The following is a 23,061-nucleotide window of genomic DNA, read 5'->3' as shown; positions in this document are numbered from 1 at the left end:
AAATTAATTTTCCCCTCTTAGTCTCCATATAATTCCTGTCTAACTCACTACTTACCAAATTTCTGAGTTATATTAAATACTGTCTGTGCATACCTGATTTCCCAAGTGTAAGTCCTTTAATGGCTGAGGCAGTGCTTTGTGTTTCACAAGTTCTCAAAACCATGTCTGTTGGATTTGATTTATTCACCTCTACCCACTGTGAAATAAATCCTCAACAATGGCTTAAAAGCTGTGTTTTCATCTTTAGTATCTATACTAAAATAAAATCTGATTACAAAAATAAAACTTCCCATTGTAAAACTTAAGATTTCTACTATTCATAATCTCAAGTGTACCTCTTCCTATTTTAATTATACTGAATAAAATAATGCATGGAAAGTATTTTATATAGAATAATACAAGAAAAATATAAGAAAATAACTTTGAACAATGTAAAACAAGATATATTTATTTTGAAGAAATTACATATTCATGTTATCATGTTTGAGATTATGATCATTTTGCACACTGGAATACAGAATGATGTATGAGTTAACTATGCCCCCTACTGACTAAATACTTTAAAAACATTCACAGAGTGTAAGAATATGGTCCAAACAAATGTACCACATGAAAACCAAATGTGCCTTTACCATGCAAATGGGCTTCATAAAAAGACCTTGGCAGATCTTAAATATATTTAAGATAGAATTTACTGGAGAGAAGAGAGACCTGAGAAGAAAGAAGGGCAATTTTAGAATTTACTGCCCAGGGTCACCACATTAAACAACTTTAGGAAGCATCATTCGCATTATAGTATACATCAGTGGTTCCCAACTGGGGCAATTTTGCCCCCCAGGGGACATCTGGCAATGTATGTGGAAACATTTTTGGTCGTCACAACCTGGGATAGGAGAGACGTTACTGGCAACTAGTGGGTAGAGGCCAGGGATGCTGCTAAACATCTACAACGCACGGACCACCTCCGTAAAACAAAGTATCTTCTAGCCAAAAATGTTAAAAGTGTTGAGTTTGAAAAATTTTGCTCTACATAGTGTTCCTTCTCAAGTCATGCAGCAGGGCAATGCTATGAGTTTTACCCAATAAAGTCAAATAAAATTTGACTGGCTTGAACTTTGTTGAATGGGTCAAAGAAGGATTAAACCTCTGAAATCCAATATAAAAATTTTTTGCCATCTTCATTTGGGCTAGAAAACTGCAGTCTATACAGTTTCATATCTTCACCTTTTATCTCTATTCTAGATGATACAATCTGTGCACAAACCCTTGATCAGCTAATGATACTTTTTAAAGATACTGGGCTTTCCCATCATACCTGTGTTTCCATTTCCATCATCTTTTGTTTTATTTCTCTTATTTCTGCCTGTGTTTCAGCTTCTCTAAGTCGAATGGTCATCAGTTCATCTTGTAACTCATTCATAGCATTTTTCTTCGGTGGGTCTTTCCATCTCCCAGTAGTACGAGCTAAGTGGCGCTAAAGCATAAAAAATTATATTGCAGCAAGTACTCTCAGTATCAAAATCAGAGCTAATATTACTGAGCACTTATTTCAGGCCTGTGCTATATAAAACACTTTCCACACATTATTTTATTTAATCCCTAGAAAATCCTATTAATCAGGCACTATTATCATCTGAATAAAAGGGTTTCATAAAAAGACCTTTGCAGATCTTAAGCATATTTAAGATAGAATTTATTGGCCAGGCACGGTGGCTCACACCTGTAATCCCAGCACTTTGGGAGGCCAAGGCAGGCAGATCACCTGAGGTCAGGGGTTCGAGACCAGCCCGGCCAACATGATGAAACCTCGTCTGTACTTTAAAAAAAAAAAAAAGATAGAATTTATTGGAGAAAAGAGACCCGAGAAGAAAGAAGGGCACTTTTAGAATTCACTGCCCAGGATCACCACATTAAACAATTTTAGAAAGCATCATTCACATTATTGCCATTATTGGTTCCCAACTGGGGCAATTTTGTCCCTCCAGGGAACATTTGGCAATGTATGTGGTAACATTTTTGGTTTTTCACAGGTAAGAAAATAACACTGTGATTAAATAACTTCAGGAGTATCACACAGCCAGTGCAGATCTGGGACACAAACTCAAATATAGTTCAAATTTTTTCTCTATATACTGCAGATGAATTCTTGAAAAGAATACAATTTTCACTGTAATTTTTTTAATGAGAGATTTTTCATATTATCTTCAATGAAATCCCAATAAATTAGAAAAAAAAAATGGGGCCATCCTTAAGGAAGGAATGTTAGAAGTTAAAGGCAGTGTTTCTCAAAATATCTGTGACAAAGTACAAATTTTGTCTTTTTTGTTTTAAAATTTCAAGTTTATTGCAATCTGATACTTTGTAAAAACACGTTTTAAAAAAACGGCATGACAATGTCAAGGCCTAATTTTGGTCCTTATATAGAATATGTATTTTGTTCCTTGTCAACATTTCCCTCATACATGAATAAATTTGTGGTCATATACCAGATAAATGTCATTTATTTGGTGAGGTAACTAAGTTACTAATTTATACACTAAATTTATAATGTTGTCACTCTTCTGGTGTTTCACACTAACCAACAATGGACTTAATATCAACGTAAGATAAAATATGTACAATATAGAATACTTTTACAGTTTTTCAGAAAAAGTTATACAAGGCACAACGGTACAATTACAAAAATATGATCCGATATCTACTGTATCTTTTATTTTATTATAAGAATTAAAGAGAGAGAAACAGCCTAAGAGCACTTTCAGTTTATAAATACTCTCAATTTTGACATTAAACAGGGTCTCTCTCACTTTAAACTCATCTCCTACTGTAGGTCATCAGGTACTTCAAACTCTTACATATTGGAAATTTGGGTTTTATTCTCTTTTTAAAAAGCACAAAAAATATATTAAAATACCTGCCAGTGTTCCTCTAAATCCTTGACTTGCTGTCTAAGTTCTTTCAAACCCATAATGGCTTCTGCTTCTCTCAGTTTCACAGCAATGAGTTCTTCCTGAAGCCTTGCGATATTATTCTCATCAGGAAGGGAGTTATTCCTCTAAAGAAGAAGAAAATTTAATTTGGGACTTTTAAAATTAAGGAATAGAATACAGCACACATAACAGCTATTTTGTTACACACTTAAATGTAGTTAATTTTATGCAGCTGTACTGAAATATGATTCACAAACTATGAAACTCACCCTTTTAAAATACACAAGAGCTAGTGGTTTTCAGAGTATTTACAGGGTTGTTTAAACATCACCATGTTCTAATTTCAGAATATTTTGATCATGCAAAAAAGAAAACCTATACTCATCACCAGTCATTTTACATTCCCCATTTCCCCAGCCCCTGGCAACCACCAATCTACTTTTTGTTTCCATGAATTTGCCTACCTGGACACTTCTTGTAAGTGAAATCATATGTATTTATAGCTTTTTGTGACAACCTTACTTCACTTAGAACAACGTTTTCAAGGTTCAATCTTTTTTTTATGCCAAATGATATTCCACTGTATAGATATACCACATTTAATCTATTTATTCATCAGTTAATACAAATTTGGGTTGTTTCTACTTTTTGACTATTATAATGTTGCTATGAACATTGGTGCAAAAGTTTGTGTGTAGACTTAGGTTTTCAATGTTCTTAAGATATACTTAGGAGTAGAACTGTTGGCTCAGATGGTAATTTTTCTATGTTTAACTTTAGGAAACTGCCAAACTTTTCCAAAGCAGCTGTACAGATTTTCATTTCCACTAGCAATGTATGAGGGGAACTGTACTTAATTTTGAGAACACAGAAATCTAACTCTGATTTGTTAATAAAATACTAATCAAAGTTACGGAGCAACAGGATTAAAAATTTTTTCAGTATGGCAATAAACTTACTAACCTCTGATCAGGACTCCAGATAAAGCATGAACATCATTTACTTTTTAAATATGTATAGAAAACAGTAGTCCAAAATCTGTTTTTGTTGTATTTCCTCAGTATGTTATTTCTGAGAGAGGCATCAACTCTCTGTGTATTAGTCACTATTTACATCAACAGTCAAGAAATTAATACAAATTAAACAATTTAACAATTGATTCAAATGAAATGACTGAAATTAAACAACTTGATTCATGGATACAAGACTTATTTATTTATTTATATTTTTCCATAAGTTATCAGGGTTCAGGCAGTATCTGGTTACATAAGTTTTTTAGTAGTGACTTGTGAGATTTTGGTCCACCCATCACCCAAGCAGTATACACTGCACCTTATTTGTAGTCTTTTATCCCTCACTCCCCTCCCACTCTTCCCCTCAAGTCCCCAAAGTCCACTGAATTATTCTTATGCCTTTGAGTCCTCATAGCTTAGCTCCCACATATCAGTGAGAACATACGATGTTTGGTTTTCCATTCTTGAGTTACTTCACTTAGAATAATAGTCTCCAATTTCATCCAGGACAGTGCAAATGCTGTTAATTCATTCCTTTTTATGGCTGAGTAGTATTCCATCTCATATATGTGTATATATATATCAATCACAGTTTCTTTATCCACTTGTTGACCAATGGGCATTTGCATTGGTTCCACGATTTTGCAATTGTGATCTGTGCTGCTATAAACATGTGTGTGCAAGTATCTTTTTCAAATAATGACCTTTTTTCCCTCTGGGTAGATAGATACCCAGTAGTGGGATTGCTGGGTCAGATGGTACTTCTACTTTTAGTTCTTTAAGGAATCTCCACACTGTTTTCCATAGTGGCTGTACTAGTTTACATTCCCACTAGCAGTGCAGAAGCGGTCCCTGTTCATTGCATCCATGCCAACATCTACTGTTTTTTTTTTTTTTTTTTTTTTTTTTTTTTTTTGATTATGGCTAATCTTGTGGAAGTAAGGTGGTATTACATTGTGGTTTTGATTTGCATTTCCCTGATCATTAGTGACGTTTAGTACTTTTTCTTTTCTTTTCTTTTTTTTTTTTTTTTTTTTTGAGACGGAGTCTTCCTCTGTAGCCCAGGCTCGAGTGCAGTGGCACGATCTTGGCTCACTGCAACTTCTGCCTCCTAGGTTCAAGCAATTCTCTGCCTCAGCCTTCCGAGTAGCTGGGATTACAGGCGCCTGCCACCACAACTGGTGAATTGTTTGTATTTTTAGTAGACACAAGGTTTCATTATCTTGCCCAAGTCTTTATCATTATCAAGGCTGGTCTTGAACTCCTGACCTTGTGATCCACTCACTTTGGCCTCCCAAAGGGCTGGGATTACAGGCGTGAGCCACCGCACCCAGCCGATGTTTAGTATATTTTCGTATGTTTGTTGGCCATTTGTATATCTTCTTTTGAGAATTGTCTATTCATGTCCTTAGCCCACTTTTTGATGAGAGTATTTTCTTCTTACTGATTTGAGTTCGTTGTAGATTCTGGATCTTAGTCCTTTGTCAGACATATAGATTGTGAAGATTTTCTGCCACTCTGTGGGTAGTCTGTTCACTCTGCTGACTGTTCCTTTTTCCGTGCAAAAGCTCTTTAGTTTAATTAGGTCCCAACTATTTATCTTTGTTTTAATTGCATTTGCTTTTGGGTTCTTGGTCATGAAATCCTTGCCTAAGCAAATGTCTAGAAGGGTTTTTCCAATGTTATCTTCTAGAACTTTTATAGTTTCCGGTTTTAGGTTTAAGTCCTTAATCCATCTTTTAAGTTGATTTTTGTATAATGTGAGAGAAGAGGATACAGTTTCATGCTCCTACATGTGGCTAGCCAATTATCCCAGCACACGGATACAAAATTTAGATCAATTTCCCACCATATTAAAAGATAAAAAGGACACAGGGTAGCCCAGTATCAAACTTCTCCGGAGAGTTACCAAGAGATCCAAAATTAGGTCCTAGGGAAAGCTCCCTAGGTAAACAGGTAAACTGAGGTAACATTGAGATTTCAAGGCCTGATTCTATGAAATTTTCTCTCTCTAAATATTTCATGGTACACATGCAAATTTCTGCTCACAGGGATGATGAAATGAAGTTATTCTCACCAATTACACATTCTTATGATGGACTTTAAATATTTTCTCAGTTGAAAACCAAAAATTTACTGCATATGCATTTAAAAGATTGCTGGAAGCAGAAAAAAAGAGAATGCTGCATGAAGAAATTACCATAGGAAGCATGCTACCTTTCAAATTCCTTTCTACTTTATAATGTGAAAAATGAAAAACACCACAGCCACTTATGAAATCCAGTTTTGAATGGAATCCAAATACACTTCTATCAAATATTCAAAATCTTTCTAACTGCAAGACACAGATTCTTCTCTAAATCATGTAACCCAGAATATACCTAAGTTAGAGACCAAATATTCTGTTAGCCATTTCTTTCAGCACTCTTGCTGGCTTTTTTTTCTCAACAAATAGAAAGAATACATTTTCCAGAAATATAAAAATAGCAAGGAGCTTTCCAGCAAAATTATTCCATTACTGTTTCTCGTTACACTTGTCCTATTTCATTAAGAAAATAGTTAAAAATACCTGAGACTGTTATGTCCATTATCTATCAGGTTTTTGGATTCAGTAGCTAGCTATTACTTAAGAGTAAAAAGGAACTAATGACACAGAGCACAGGCCACCAATAAATTTACAGATGAGAAAACAAGAGATTCAGAGTTTGTAATCTAGAACTTTTAAATCTGAAAGTTATAAGAAACCTGAAGTTCTTCTATTCCCATTACTTATCTGATCTTTGATGTTCTTCAATATCCTTGAAAAGAAGTAAGTTAGCTTCTGTGAGTACACTCAGGCTAAAAGGAACTTCCTACATATCCTGAGGTAACTTGTTCTAGATTGGACAGTTCTAACAACTACACTCAGATCAAATTTTCCCTGAAATGTCTATGTATTAGTCCTATTCTATCTCTTCCACATGAAAATATTGCAATATTTGACGACAGCAGTTAATTTCTTTCACCCGAGTTTCTCTTCTGCAACATTTAAATACTCTTTTTATGAAAATTATTCTGGTCGTTTTCCTCCAAAAGGGCTCTAATCTCCATTTTTATCCTTAAATATGGGGCTTTGATTAGTATGAAGGCAACAAGGAATAACTGGCAATTTTAAAAATCTTTTTTTCCTTTTCCTCTTAGTAACTAACATGTAAGGCTTCTAATGTATAAAAACACCAAGTCAATTAAATTGCTCAGTAAGTACTTAACAAATATTACATATCCCCTCTAATTTGGAAGTGACTGCATTTGTGTAGGTTTCTTACCTTCTCTATATCCAAGACTTTATCCTGCATCTCTTTTAGTGCACACTGAGACTCAGCTTCACTCAGTCGGGCTTGGACCAATTCCTTTTCTAGCTGTAGTACAAAATCTTCGTTGTAGTTGGAACTGCATTTATGCTAAAGGTTACAGACATACATTGAAATTTCATGGAAGTATAAACATGTATATACAGTAAAAACAATGCAACTACCTAATACAGTTATATTAAGGGCAACTAAATAGGAGAAGTTCCATCTACCCAATATTACCAATGTATCTCCTCCAATTAACTTTTCCAATGAGTAAAAAAGCCCAACTTTGATATCTATAAAGACGACCACATTATTGGGCTTTGGTAACTAGTTATTGCACTGATCAAATCTGATTCATACAAGATAAACATCTCCTTTTATCTGTCCATCCATCCAGACACAAAGAATTCGTTCTGACTTTACAGACCTACACCACACAATAAATAGGATAGCAATTAGCCACATGTGGCTACTGAACATTTGAAATGTGGCTAATCAAGATTAAAACAAGTTTTAAGTATAAAATACAAACTGGATTTTGAAGACTTAATATGAAATTTAAAAATCTCAATGATTTTTATATCAATTACATGTTAAAATAATATTTTGAATATACTGAGGTAAATAAAAATATTAATTTTACCTTTTTTAAACTCCTTTTAATGTGGCTATTAGAAAATTTTAAATTACATCTGTGACACATTATATATTGCTATTTGATAGTACTATTATGTACTACAGAAGACATGTAAACATTACTCAAAAATATATTTTAATCTAATGAAAAAAAACAGGGTACCCACAATAATGTGAACCATCTAAATTCCAAAATAACAAAATTGTATTTGTGCTTAGAAATCTTCTTCAGAAGATATGCATGGTTTCCCAGCACTTTGGGAGGCCGAGGTGGGTGGATCACTTGAGGCCAGAACTTCAAGATCAGCCTAGCCAACAAGGTGAAACCCTGACTCTACTAAAACTACAAAAATTAGCTGGGCATGGTGGCACACATCTGTAATCTCTGCTACTAGGGAGGGTGAGGCAGGAGAATGGCTTGAGCCCAGGAGGTGGAGGTTGCAGTGAGCCGAGATCATGCCACTGTACTCCAGCCCAGGCAACAGAGCAAGACTCTTGTCTCAAGAAGAAAAGAAAAGAAAAAAAAAAAAGATATACATAGAAATAACTGCTGGAAGCAGAGAAGACACAGATGCTGCACGAAGAAATTAACCCCGGAAGCACGCCATGTTCCCATTTGCTTTCCTACTCTATAAAACATGAATATTGATGCAAACACTTAAGTCACCATTTTTAAGCCAGTGCCCATACAAAAGCTTCTGTACAGAAGCAACATGCAATTCATCATTATAAAATACTTGCTAAAATAAATTGTCTATTACTTCACATTTAATTCATGTAGTAAAGAAAATGTGGCAACTCAAAATTACAAAATAAAGTCATAAAAAACAATCTTCTACTGAACTAGCATGAATAAAGCCCAGTTATTTTTACTCTTTAATATGTTAGGAACAAAATAGATGTCAAATTATAACTATTAAAAATAACCAGATGCTTAATACATGGTACTCTCCTGCCCCAGTTACCCAAAAAGATGTGCAAATGAGGACTTTAATTCAATGCATTATACATTATTTCTTCTAGTAATTTTGATACTATTGAAACAATATTTCAATACGAAAAGAGAATCTGCAACAGATACATCATCTTAGCAAATACTTACCTTCTATTAATTAGGAAAAAGGCATTCTTTTGGAATGACCACATCCCAACTAGAAGTGCCATAATTTATTTAATCAGATCATAGTTATTTCATGGGTACTGGTAGAATTTTTTTGCCCTCAACTTAAAGCCCTGGCAACTGTAGTACAGGTTTGTTTGCCAAGACTTTATATTAGGAGATCCCCAAGAAAACATCAAACTCAAAGGCTCATATGAGAACGGAACTCTTGATTGGAATATACCAACTAATCCAATCAAGTACAAAAGGCTATAGTAATGTTGGGAACAAATCTTTATTAATAAAATTTACAGAGAGCTGAAATGCTCTGATAACAAGTCATTCTGGATAATATGTATCTTATGCTTTTTATACACTAAAACATATTATTTTAGTCTTCTGGATTAAAATAATTCTAAATGTATTAGGTAATAGTTTTGCCACTGACACAGTTTACAGAATATAATTCTCTTAATTATCAGGTCTTCATGATGATAGTCAACTAACACATTGCAAATTACACAGCATCTAAGGAAAAGATGCTGCTGTGAACTATAAATTGCCTGAAGCTAACCACTGTAGTTTCAATTTATTCTATTTTCCACAGGGGGAAAAACAGTTTTATAAACATGTTTTAATGTTTGACAGAAATGACAATTATGACAGCAGCTAACATCTACTCACCACTTACTATGTGCCAGATACAAGTTAAGCACTTTATATTCTCCTTTAACCCTCACCACAATTACTACTTTACTAATAAGGAAACTAATAGGGTGCACCAAGGTCAAACAGCAGTTGATAGTGCTATTAATTGAGAGTTTGTATTACAGAGCCCATGTTCCTCACCTTTAAGCCATATAGGTGTTGAAGAGTTTAATATATTGTTTTAATGTATACTGTTCTAAAAATCAATGATATAATATTTTAAAAATCCAAACTTCTAAAAAAATCTAAGCATATAGATCTCACATGTTCTTGTATTAAGAAATTCCTAGAAGAGTGCATTTCATATTCAAGTGAGTAACTTGGACAAATACGCAATTTGTTTTACCAAATGACAACTGCCACAATTATGATGGCAGGCAGTCTCAGCAAGGGGGGCTTTTATTTAAAAGCGTACAAATGACAGATGACTTCCCTATACTTATATCAAGTTAATTTATGTAAATGAATCTCATAATGTTTCTGTGATACCAGCAATCCCAGTCCAATGAAACTGACAGAAATTCTTTTTAGTAAGCAGAGTCTGCTTTTCAATCCTATGTGCTTTTCTGGTGTTGCAAAAATTATAAAGGTAAAGGTAAGTTAGAAAGTTCTCAGTAATCTTTTTGCTTGTTTCTTGAGCTTAAAAAAAATCTTCAATATTTTAAGGATATAGGAGTAATACAGTAAAAAGTAAATATTTGTATTGGGGGAAGTTTCTCATATTATTAAGTGGAAAAAACTGAAATTAGAAAAAGGGTTGTCCACACAAATATATCAAGTATTGCTTGAATTTAAGTATACATTAAGCTTCTAACTAACTTCAAGATATGACATTTATATGTTCTTTTCAGGAACCCAAACATTTCATGGAACCCTGTTCTTGTCTCTTTTGTAACACTTATCACAACTCTAAAAAAAAAATTGTGTAAGCTGCCCAAAGTAATTCATAGATTCAATGCTATTTCCATCAAACTACCACTGACATTCTTCACAGAATTAGACAAAAACTACTTTAAATTTCATATGGAACCAAAGAAGAGCCTGTATAACCAAGCAAAAAGAACAAGGCTGGAGGCCTCATGCTACCTGACTTTAAACTATAATACATGGCTACGGTAACCAAAACAGCATGGTACGGGTACCAAAACAGACATACAGACCAATGGAACAAAACAGAGACCTCAGAAATAACACCACGCTTCTACAATCATCTGATCTTCGACAAACCTGACAAAAGCAATGGGGAAAGGAACTCCTATTCAATAAATGGTGCTCAGAAAACTGGCAGCAAACTGAAACTGGATCCCTTCCTCACACCTTATATAAAAATTTACTCAAGATGGATTAAAGACTTAAATGTAAAACCCCAAACCATAAAAACCCTAGAATAAAACCTAGGCAAGGTATTACTCAGGACATAGGCATGGAGAAAGACTTCATGATGAAAACACCAAAAGCAATTGCAACAAAAGCCAAAATTGACAAATGAGATCTAATTAAAGAGTTTCTGCACAGCAAAAGAAACTACCATCAGAGTGAACAGGCAACCTACAGAATGGGAGAAAATTTTTTGCAATCTACCCATGTGACAAAGGTCTAATATTCAGAATTATTGGGGGAAACCAGCCCCCGATAATTCAATGTTATTTCATATAGGTTCTTTTCTATTTCCCTAAGTGTCAGCCGGTCTCAGAAATACAGGGAAAGAGTACAAAAGAGAGAAATTTTAAAGCCGGGTGTCCGGGGAAGACATCACATGTCGGCAGGTTCCATGATGCCCCCCAAGCCACAAAACCAGCAAATTTTTATTAGTGATTTTTAAAAGGGGAGGGAGCATACGAATAGGTTGTGGTTCACAGAGATCACATGCTTCACAAGGTAATAAAATATCACAAGGCAAATGGAGGCAGGGTGAGATCACAGGACCAGCGCAAAATTAAAAATGCTAATGAAGTTTCGGGCACACACTGTCACTGATAACATCTTATCAGGAGACAGGGTTTGAGAGCAGACAACTGGTCTGACCAAAATTTATTAGGTGGGAATTTCCTCATCCTAATAAGTCTAGGAGTGCTACGGGAGATGGGCACTTATTTCATCCCTTATCTACCACCGTAAAAGACAGACGTCCCCAAAGCAGCCATTTTTGAGACCTCCCCTTGGGAACTCATTCTCTTTCTCAGTGATGTTCCTTCCTGAGAAAAAGAATTCAGCGATATTTCTCCTATTTGCTGTTGAAAGAAGAGAACTATGCCTCTGTTCCACCTGGCTCTCAGGCAGACAGACCTAATGGTTATCTCTCTAGTTCCCTGAACATTACTGTTATCCTATTCTTTTTTCAAGGTGCACAGATTTCATATTGGTTAAACAATTCGTGCAGTTAACGCAATCATCACAGGGTCCTGAGGCAACATTCATCCTCAGCTTATGAAGATGACAGGATTAAGAGATTAAAGTAAAGACAGGCATAGGAAATCACAAGGGTATTGACTGGGGAAGTGATAAGTGTCCATGAAATCTTTACAATTTATGTTCAGAGACAGCAGTAAAGACAGGTGTAAGAAATTATAAAAATAATAATTTGGGGAACTAATAAATGTCCATGAAATCTTCACAATTTATGTTCTGTCATGGCTTCAGCCAGTCCCTCCATTCAGGGTCCCTGACTTCCAGCAACACAGAATCTACAAGGAACCTAAACAACTTTACAAGAAAAAAACAACCCCATCAAAAAGTGGGCAAAGGATATGAAGAGACACTTCTCAAAAGATGACATTTACATGGCCAAAAAACATAGGAAAAAAAGCTCAACATCACTGATCATTAGAGAAATGCAAATCAAACCCACAATGAGATACCATCTCATGCCAATCAGAATGGCAATTATTAAAAAGTTGAGAAACAACAGATGCTGGTGAGGCTGTGGACAGATAGGAATGCTTTTACAGTGTTCATGGTAATGTAAATTAGTTCAACCATCATGGAAGACAGTAGGGCGATTCCTCAAAGTTCTAGAACCAGAAATACCATTTGACCTAGCAATCCCACTACCAGGTATATACCCAAAAGAATATAAATCATTCTACTATAAAGACACATATGGCCGGGCGCAGTGGCTCACGCCTGTGTTGCCAGCACTTTGGGAGGCCGAGGTGGGTGGATCACGAGGTCAGGAGATAGAGACCATTGTGGCTAACACAGTGAAACCCTGTCTCTACTAAAAATACAAAAAAATTAGCTGGGCATGGTGGCGGGCACCTGTAGTCCCAGCTGCTGGGGAAGCTGAGGCAGGAGAACGGTGTGAACCCAGGAGGCAGAGCTTGCAGTGAGCTGAGATCGCACCACTGCACTCCAGCCTGTGTGACAGAGCGAGACTCTGTCTCAAAAAAAAAAAAAAAAAAAAAAAAAAAAAGACACATGCATACATATGTTTACTGCAGCACTGTTTACAATAGAAAAGACTTGGAATCAACCCAAATGTCCATCAATGATAGACTGGATTAAGAAAATGTGGTACATAAACACCATGGAATACTATGGAGCCATAAAAAGGAATGAGATCATGTCTCTTGCAGGGACATGGAAGCCATCATTCTCAGCAAACTGACACAGGAACAGAAAACCAAACACCACATGTTCTCACTCATAAGTGGCAGTTGAGCAATGAGAACACATGGACACAGGGAAGAGAACGACACACACCAGGGCCTATTGGGGGTTGAGGGGGAAGAAGAGGGAACTCAGAGGATGAGTCAGTATGTGCAGCAAACCACCATGCCACAGGTATACCTATGTAACAAACTTGCACATTCTGCACATGTATCCCAGAACTTAAAAGTAACATTTAAAAAAAAATTGTGTGATTAATTTTTTAAATGTTTATCTCTATATATACTATATAAGCAAATGCCAGAGACAGTCTGACTGATTTACCATTGTAAATCAGTAACTGCCTGGTTAACAGAACCAAACAGTGCTTTTCATAGGTAGGTGAGCAAAATATTATCTGCTGAATGAATCAGTTAACCCTTGGTTTAACAACAAAATCCCTGTATTATATAATTTACATTAAACATGTGAAGTGGAAGTTGAATGCTGCAAAAAAAAAAAAATCTATAAAACTGATGGTTAATCTATTTTTAATTGAAATGCCTACCTAGCAATCTTGAACCATTTTCCCAAAACAAAATAATGATACAATGTTTCAATTTGCTCCAAAAACAAAATTTGTAACAATGTGGGAAGATGGCACATTTGGACCACCATATCCAAAAGCATCTGAAAAAAAGTTATGCAAGGCAAGTATTCTGGAATAGGTTTCTACATCACAAAATCACAGCAGAAAAAAATAAAAAGTTACATCTTCCTTTCCCTCAGCATATGATCCCAAAAAGATGTTTGTAATCCTCCCTACCACATGCTATAAACAGGATTTTAAAAAACCAAAGCAGTATGGTTGTACTATTTAAATATCTGCTACACTAAAATTGTTGAAAAATAGGCCAGGCACGGTGGCTCACACCTGTAATCCCAGCACTTTAGGAGGCTGAGGCGGGTGGATCATGAGGTCAGGAGATCAAGGCCATCCTGGCTAACACGGTGAAACCCCGTCTCTACTAAAAATACAAAAATTAGCCGGGCGTGGTGGCCCATGCGTGTAGTCCCAGCTACTCAGGAGGATGAGATTCGTTTGAACCCAAAAGGTGAAGGTTCGCAGGAGATTTGCTTGAACCCAAAACGTGGAAGTTGCAGTGAGCTGAGATTGCGCCACTGCACTCCAGCCTGGGCAACAGAGCGAGACTCCATTTAAAAAAAAATTTTTTTTTGAAAAATACATAATTTTTATATGATTTGTGCTCAACATCCAGAAATTACATACATCCTTTAAAAAGACATTTACCCCTGGTTATTGGTGTAAATGTAAGTTTTTTGTTGTTGTTGTTAATGATGTAAGAAAATGTTAAGAAAACAATTTCCACTAAAGTAACCCCTCATTTATTATCTAAAAGGAAAATACAATCACATACTAATATAAAACATTTTATCTTTAGACTGAGGTCAAAATTAGTTCTGGAAAAAAATCTCTGTCCACATTTATAGATATAGTGACCAAAAGTTGAAGAATTTACCAAATTACATGTGTAAAGTCATCTATCTATCTCGGATTTTTAGAGAGACCTATAACAACTAACTTCCATTTTCCTAAAGAAAAACAAACCCAGACATTCTTGTACATTGTATCTTTGTTCTCACTGGTTTCAAAGAACATCTTTATTTCAGCCTTCCTTTCGTTATGTACCCAGTAGTCATTCAGGAGCAGGTTGTTCAGTTTCCATGTAGTTGAGCGGTTTTGAGTAAGTTTCTTAATCCTGAGTTCTAGTTTGACTGCACTGTGGTCTGAGAGACAGTTTGTTATAATTTCTGTTCTTTTACATTTTCTGAGGAGTGCTTTACTTCCAACTATGTGGTCAATTTTGGAATATGTGTGATGTGGTGCTGAGAAGAATGTATATTATGTTGATTTTGGGTGGAGAATTCTGTAGATGTCTATTAGGTCCGCTTGGTGCAGAGCTGAGTTCAATTCCTGGATATCCTTGTTAACTTTCTGTCTCGTTAATCTGTCTACTGTTGACAGTGGGGTGTTAAAGTCTCCCATTATTATTGTGTGGGAATCTAAGTCTCTTTGTAGGTCTCTCCGGACTTGCTTTATGAATCTGGGTGCTCCTGTATTGGGTACATATATATTTAGGATAGTTAGCTCTTCTTATTGAATTGATCCCTTTACCATTATGTAATGGTATTCTTTGTCTCTTTTGATCTTTGTTGGCTTAAAGTTTTCTGGGACACATTTAAAGCAGTGTGTAGATGCAAATTTATAGCACTAAATGCCCCACAAGAGAAACCAGGAAAGATCTAAAATCAACACCCTAACATCACAATTAAAAGAACTAGAGAAGCAAGAGCAAACACATTCAAAAGCTAGCAGAAGGCAGGAAATAACTAAGATCAGAGCAGAACTGAAGAAGACACAAAAAACCCTTCAAAAAAATCAATGAATCCAGGAGCTGGTTTTTGGAAAAGATCAACAAAATTGGTAGACAACTAGCAAGACTAATAAAGGAGAAAAGAGAGAAGAATCAAACAGATGCAATAAAAAATGATAAAGGGAATATCACCACCGACCCCACAGAAATACAAACTACCATTCTCTATAAACTACGTTTATAGAGAATACTATAAACACCTCCATGCAAATAAACTAGAAAATCTAGAAGAAATGGATAAATTCCTGGACACATACACTCTCCCAAGACTAAACCAGGAAGTAGTTGAATCCCTGAATAGGCAAATAACAGGCTCTGAAATTGAGGCAATAATTAATAGCCTACCAACCACAAAAAGTCCAGGACCAGATGGATTCACAGCTGAATTCTACCAGAGGTACACGGAGGAGCTGGTACCATTTCTTCTGAAACTATTCCAATCAACAGAAAAAGAGGGAATCCTCCCAAACTCATTTTATGAGGGCAACATCATCCTGATACCAAAGCCTGGCAGAGATACAACAAAAAAAGAGAATTTTAGACCAATATCCCTGATGAACATCGATGCAAAAATCCTCAATAAAATACTGGCAAACCGAATCCAGCAGCATATCAAAAAGTTTATCCACCATGATCAAATGGGCTTCACCCCTGGGATGCAAGGCTGGTCCAACATATGCAAATCAATAAACATAATCCATCACATAAACAGAACCAATGGAAAAAACCACGATTATCTCAAAAGATGCAGAAAAGGCCTTTGACAAAATTCAACAGCCCTTCAAATTCAGTATTGATGGAACGTATCTCAAAATAATAAGAACTATTTATGACAAACCCACAGACAATATCATACAGAATGGGCAAAAACGGGACGCATTCCCTTTGAAAACTGGTACAAGACAGGGATGCCCTCTCTCATTACTCCTATTCAACATAGTGTTGGAAGTTCTGGCCAGGGCAATCAGGCAGGAGAAAGAAATAAAGGGTATCCAATCAGGAAAAGAGGAAGTCAAATTGTCCCTGTTTGCAGATGACATGATTGTATATTTAGAAAACCCTATCGTCTCAGCCCAAAATCTCTTTAAGTTGATAACTTCAGCAAAGTCTCAGGATATCAATGTACAAAAATCACAAGCATTCTTATACACCAATAACAGACAAACAGAGAGCCAAATCATGAGTGAATTCCCATTCACAATTGCTTCAAAAAGAATAAAATACCTAGGAATCCAACCTACAAAGGATGTGAAGGACCTCTTCAAGGAGAACCACAAACCACTGCTCAATGAAATAAAAGAGGACACAAACAAATGGAAGAACATTCCATGCTCATGGATAGGAAGAATCAATATCATAAAAATGGCCATACTGCCCAAGTTAATTTATAGATTCAATGCCATCCTCATTAAACTACCAATGACTTTCTTCACAGAATTGGTAAAAACTACTTTAAAGTTCATATGGAACCAAAAAAGAGCCTGCATTGCCAAGACAATTCTAAGCAAAAAGAACAAAGCTGGAGGCATCACACTACCTGACTTCAAACTATACTACAAGGCTACAGTAACCAAAACAGCATGGTACTGGTACCAAAACAGAGATATAGACCAATGGAACAGAACAGGGCCTTCAGAAATAAAACCATACATCTATAACCATCTGATCTTTGACAAATCTGAGAGAAACAAGAAATGGGGAAAGGATTCCCTGGGAAAACTGGCTAGCCATATGTAGAAAGCTGAAACTGGATCCCTTCCTTACATCTTATATGAAGATTAATTCAAGATGGATTAGAGACTTAAATGTTAGACCTAAAACCATAAAAATTCTAGAAGAAAACCTAGGCAATACCATTCAGGACATAGGCATGGGCAAGAACTTCATGTCTAAAACACCAACAGCAATGGCAACAAAAGCCAAAATTGACAAATGGGATCTAATTAAATTAAAGAGCTTCTGCACAGCAAAAGAAACTACCATCAGAGTGAACAGGCAACCTACAGAATGGGAGAAAATTTTTGCAATCTACTCATCTGACAAAGGGCTAATATCCAGAACCTACGAAGAACTCAAATAAATTTACAAGAAAAAAACAACCCCATCAAAAAGTGGGCAAATGGCCGGGTGCGGTGGCTCCAGCCTGTAATCTCAGCGCTTTGGGAGGCCGAGACGGGCGGATAACGAGGTCAGGAGATCGAGACCATCCTGGCTAACACGGTGAAACCCCGTCTCTACTAAAAAATACAAAAAAACTAGCCTGGCGAGGTGGCAGGCGCCTGTAGTCCCAGCTACTCGGGAGGCTGAGGCAGGAGAATGGCATGAACCCGGGAGGCAGAGCTTGCAATGAGCTGAGATCCAGCCACTGCACTCCAGCCTGGGCGACAGAGCAAGACTCTGTCTCAAAAAAAAAAAAAAAAAAAGTGGGCAAAGGATATGAACAGACACTTCCCAAAAGAAGACATTTATGCAGCCAACAGACACATGAAAAAATGCTCATCATCACTCGCCATCAGAGAAATGCAAATCAAAACTGCAATGAGATAGCATCTCACACCAGTTAGAATGGTGATCATTAAAAAGTCAGGAAACAACAGCTGCTGGAGAGGATGTAGAGAAATAGGAACGCTTTTACACTGTTGGTGGGACTGTAAACTAGTTCAACCATTGTGGAAGACAGTGTGGTGATTCCTCAAGGATCTAGAACTAGAAATACCATTTGACCCAGCCATCCCATTACTGGGTATATACCCAAAGGATTATAAATCATGCTGCTATAAAGACACATGCACATTTATGTTTACTGCAGCACTATTCACAATAGCAAAGACTTGGAACCAACCCAAATGTCCATCAGTGATAGACTGGATTAAGAAAATGTGGCACATAGACACCATGGAATACTATGCAGCCATAAAAAGGGATGAGTTCATGTCCTTTGTAGGGACATGGATGCAGCTGGAAACCATCATTCTCAGCAAACTATCGCAAGAACAGAAAACCAAACACTGCATGTTCTCGCTCATAGGTGGGAATTGAACAATGAGAACACTTGGACACAGGAAGGGGAACATCACACACTGGGGCCTGTCGTGGGGTAGGGGGACGGGGGAGGGATGGCATTAGGAGAAATGCCTAATGTAAATGATGAGCTAATGGGTGCAGCACACTAACATGGCACATGTATACATACGTAACAAACTTGCACGTTGTACACATGTACCCTAGAACTTAAAGTATAATAAAAAAATCAATAAATTTTTTAAAAAGAAAAAAAAAGAAAAACAAACCCACCAGGTATATCAGGTGTGGGTAATTCCTAAATGCTGCTGAACAAACATTTTCTAAAATACATTATATAGAAGAATTCACAACTTCACTGATAAACAGGTAGTTTTTATTTTATTAACATTTACTCATGTGTTTAATCCAGGTAAGATGAGTTTATATTCCTCATATCAAATCTTTGGTTCTTAAAAAGCCTACATAATTCTTTGATGTTCTCTCTAGAATTACAGAAAAGGGAGGGAAGATGAGAAGAAATCCTGTCTAGTCTTCCACTAAGTACTTCTTAGTATGAAGGTCCCAATAACTTCAAACGGCAGTCATTTCAGCATTCAGTAGCTTTTAACTCAAATTCCTCCTTATTTATGCTGAACTAAACAGCAAAATAAAAATACCTGAATGGTAAGACCAAGAACAGCTGGATAAAACTGCATAATAAAAATACCTGAATGACAGGCAGTCATAGGTGAGTCACAAAGCTTTTAAAGGGATTAAGCTAGACTCAGACAGTTGGTCTAATCAGGAAAAGTTGTCCAACATAAACACATTTGTTACACCCCACATTAGGAAGAGTCAGATGTGCAACTGTATGAAATATCACTAGAGGATTTCTATGTCTAGGGGCTTCTTGCAAAAACTCATTGGAGCATGTAAAATACTTAGACAGTTTAATCTATATGCTCAGTTTGATCTTATGCTTAACTTATTTACTTAATTTATTTAGTGCACTAAATACAAATTCAATAATAAATTAACTCAATTTTTTTTTTTTTTTAAGAGATAGGGTCTTGCTCTGTCACCCAATCTGGAGTGCAGTGGCACATCAATGATCACTCAAGCGAGCCTCCCACTTCAGCTTCCCCAGTAGGGACTTATAGGCATGTCCCACCATGCTTGGCTAATTTTTTTTATTTCTTGTAGAGACAGGGTCCTGCTATGTCACTAGTCTTGAACTTCTGGTCTCAAGCAATCCTCCCGTCTTGTCTCCCAAAGTGCTATGGTTACAGGCATGAGTCACTGTGCCTGGCCTTCAATGATTTTTGAAAACTAACAATAGTAGGTTCCAACTATCAAGTGCCAGCGTAAAATGGAAGCAGTGACCTACTAAAGACAATCATTCTATAACTGGAACTGCAGAAACACTTGTTAAACAAAGCCAATACTCAAAATTAGTTAAAAATAAACTTTACCTTTTAAAAACTGCTGCTCCGAAGTTTAATATACTATCGTAAGATAACTATACAGCATATCACTGTACCAATAGCATTGAAACTATTAAGAATTATATGAAATATTGAACAAAAGTCAATAAATCTGGAGTAACATAAAAGAGTTTATAGTGAGTCAGAGGGAGCCAGAGATATTAAAAGCAAAAAAAGAGAAAGGTTCTTGTTTATAGCTAATAAATGTAGAAAAATGAGAGAATATGAAAATCACCATTTTGGAAACCTAATGTAATAACTGATTCCATAAGGATCATCCATGGAGGGTAAAAGCATTCGGTAAAAGGTGGATGGAGAACAAGATAGTTACCTAGTAAAAAATATTTCAAACATATCACTTAATAGTGGCAAACATGAAATCATAGCTTTTACGAGGGAAAGAGTCTTGAGATAACCAAACCTAGCACGGAAACCAAACTCAGCATCACTAATAGTGGGCACAATTTATATCATGTGCCTTCCTGATTTAAAGCAAAAAGAAGTTTACAACATCATCTGTAATCTAAACGTCTGAGTGTAGTTTATAAGAAATACAATGACACCATGAGGAAGGAATTAGACAAATCTAGAATATGAAATAAGACAACTAGGCCACACCTGTAAAAAGTTAATGTCATTCCTGACATTGGTTGTTTCTTTCATCAGTCTGGACAGAGATTTGTCAACTTTACTGATCATTTCAAGAAACCAGCTTTTGGTTTCACAAATTTTCTCTACTTTTGTTTTCAATTTAACTGATTTCTGCTCTTTTTATTATTTGTCCATTCTGCTGGTTAGCTTGAATCTGCTTTATATGTCTAGTTTCTTAAGGCGGAAGCTTAGATTATTGGTTTGAGACTTACTGACTTGCCTAATAAGCACTTAATACATTTTCCACTTAATATTATAAGCACTTAATACATTTTCCACTAAGCACTGCATTAGATGGGTCCCACAAATTTTTAGATATTGTGTCTTCATTTTTACTTAATTAAAGTATGTTCTAATTTCCTTTTAGACTTCCTCTTTGACCCATGGGTAAAAACGTATTGTTTAATTTCCAAATATTAGGGGATTTTCCAGATACCTATTATTAATTCCTAGTTGAATGCTATTAGAGTCAGAGAAGATCCTTTGTATGATTTCTATTATTTCAAATTTGATAAAGTTTCTTTTAAGGCCCAGAATATGTTCTATCTTCATAAATCTTCCATGTATGCTTGAAAAGAATATGTCTTCTGCTGTTATGAGGTAGAGTGTTCCATAAATACCTATCAGGGCAGGCTGGATGACAGTACTGTTCAGGTCTTCTGCTACCTACTTGCTTCATCAATTACTGAGACAGGGACGTCAAAGATTTGAACTTGTTCACTCTACCTTTCAGTTCTATCAGTTCAGGTTAATGTTCCTGCTAGCATACACACCTTAGGTGACACACACTCCTAAACACACTCCATAACAATCTTATTTAAGATTGTAATGTCTTCTTGGTGAACTATCATTATAGATAGTCCTCTTTACTCTTGGTGCTATTCCTTGTTCTGAAGTCTACCTTGTCTATGATCTTCATGCAGACACTCCAGGCTTTCTTTTGCTTAGATTTCCATATTTTATCTTTTTCATCCTTTTAATTTTTTTCCAGTTGTAATTAAAATATTATGTCCAATAATTACAGGCAGACCATCTTGATCTTTCACTCCTAGAAACTGACTGTGGGGGAAAGTCACTATCATTCGCTATCAAGCTCTACATGTTTCCAATAGCTACACAGCAACCTACTTTGGCCTCTGTAATTTCTAATTTTTGTAACTGAGACTCCTTCGCCCCTACCTACAGGCTCAGATTCACTGATATTTTGCGACCAACCTTATTTCTAAGTAGAGGGACATGAAGACCTTATGTCTGCTCTACTCTGACACATTAAATTGAGCTATCCTATCCAAACATCACATCCCCAAATCATATCAAATCTTAGCTGTGGGCAATAGCCCCCATATTCATCCTTGTCCAAGCTGTTCTCCCATTACTGGAATATCAGTAAACACTGATATTCCAAATTAATGTCTCTTACGTCTTAATCCCCTTGCCTTTGGGCTATAGGCCATTGATCTGATAATCTGTTGCAACTCACTTCTCTTGCTGCCACCCAACCTGCTCTGCTTCACTTCACATTGCATTCTCCTTTATAAGTCTCAAGGCAACCACAACTCTGATCAAGACTTGCCCAACCCCAGCCCTGAGTGAATCTCCTAATCCTCCCAGGCTCCTCCTGCAAAGCAGATCACTTGTTGCTGGTTCTACCCTGACCCTCACCAATGGGTTCTAGCACTGAGACTTTACATGTTCCCCCATAAACTCATCTTCTACCGCAATCACTCAAATGTGTTATGTTTCTTTGAGCTTTATATTATCATTTATTTAGTCTTTTTAAAAACAATTTATTGAAGCAAAATTCTAAAATCATTTTAATACTATTTCACTTCAAAAACATTTCAACATTCTAAACATACAAAAAAAACCCAGAACACTGAAAATCACATTTAAGTACAGAAAGTTCTTTCTTGAACTTTCATTGATGCACTGGCTCTTTAGTTTGCTGACAATCGTTCTACAGCTTGTTCAGAAAGTTTAGACAATGCACTTAACTAAAAAAATCCAAACACTTCTCAGGCCAGCTGACCCCTCTTTGTCCACAGCTAAGAATGGTAGCAGAGTGTTACATTACCGTATGTAGAAACAAGACAAGCTGAAGCTAAATGGATGAACATTGCAGGGGAAACAGGACTAGCCTCACAGTGCACTACGACCC

At 36.2% G+C, this 23,061-nt stretch overlaps 1 protein-coding gene across 14 annotated transcripts in view; it reads right to left on the bottom strand.

Annotated features, from left to right (window-relative positions):
- EVI5 (ecotropic viral integration site 5) overlaps positions 1-23,061 on the bottom strand; it is a 271,149-nt gene that overhangs the window by 100,190 nt on the left and 147,898 nt on the right. For 13 of the 14 annotated variants that reach the window (XM_045367267.3, XM_045367270.3, XM_074001609.1 and 10 more), the window contains 3 exons: positions 7,249-7,383; positions 2,915-3,055; positions 1,316-1,474 (listed from right to left, as the gene is read on the bottom strand). In XM_045367267.3, coding sequence (XP_045223202.1) covers positions 1,316-1,474; positions 2,915-3,055; positions 7,249-7,383 — 435 coding nt within the window. The remainder of the gene's footprint in view (positions 1-1,315; positions 1,475-2,914; positions 3,056-7,248; positions 7,384-23,061) is intronic. The other variant, XM_065518675.2, reaches the window with a different exon arrangement.

The sequence above is a fragment of the Macaca fascicularis genome, chromosome 1, assembly GCF_037993035.2.
Source record: "Macaca fascicularis isolate 582-1 chromosome 1, T2T-MFA8v1.1".
Taxonomy (NCBI): domain Eukaryota; kingdom Metazoa; phylum Chordata; class Mammalia; order Primates; family Cercopithecidae; genus Macaca; species Macaca fascicularis.
This window is presented reverse-complemented; position numbering and strand designations above follow the sequence as displayed.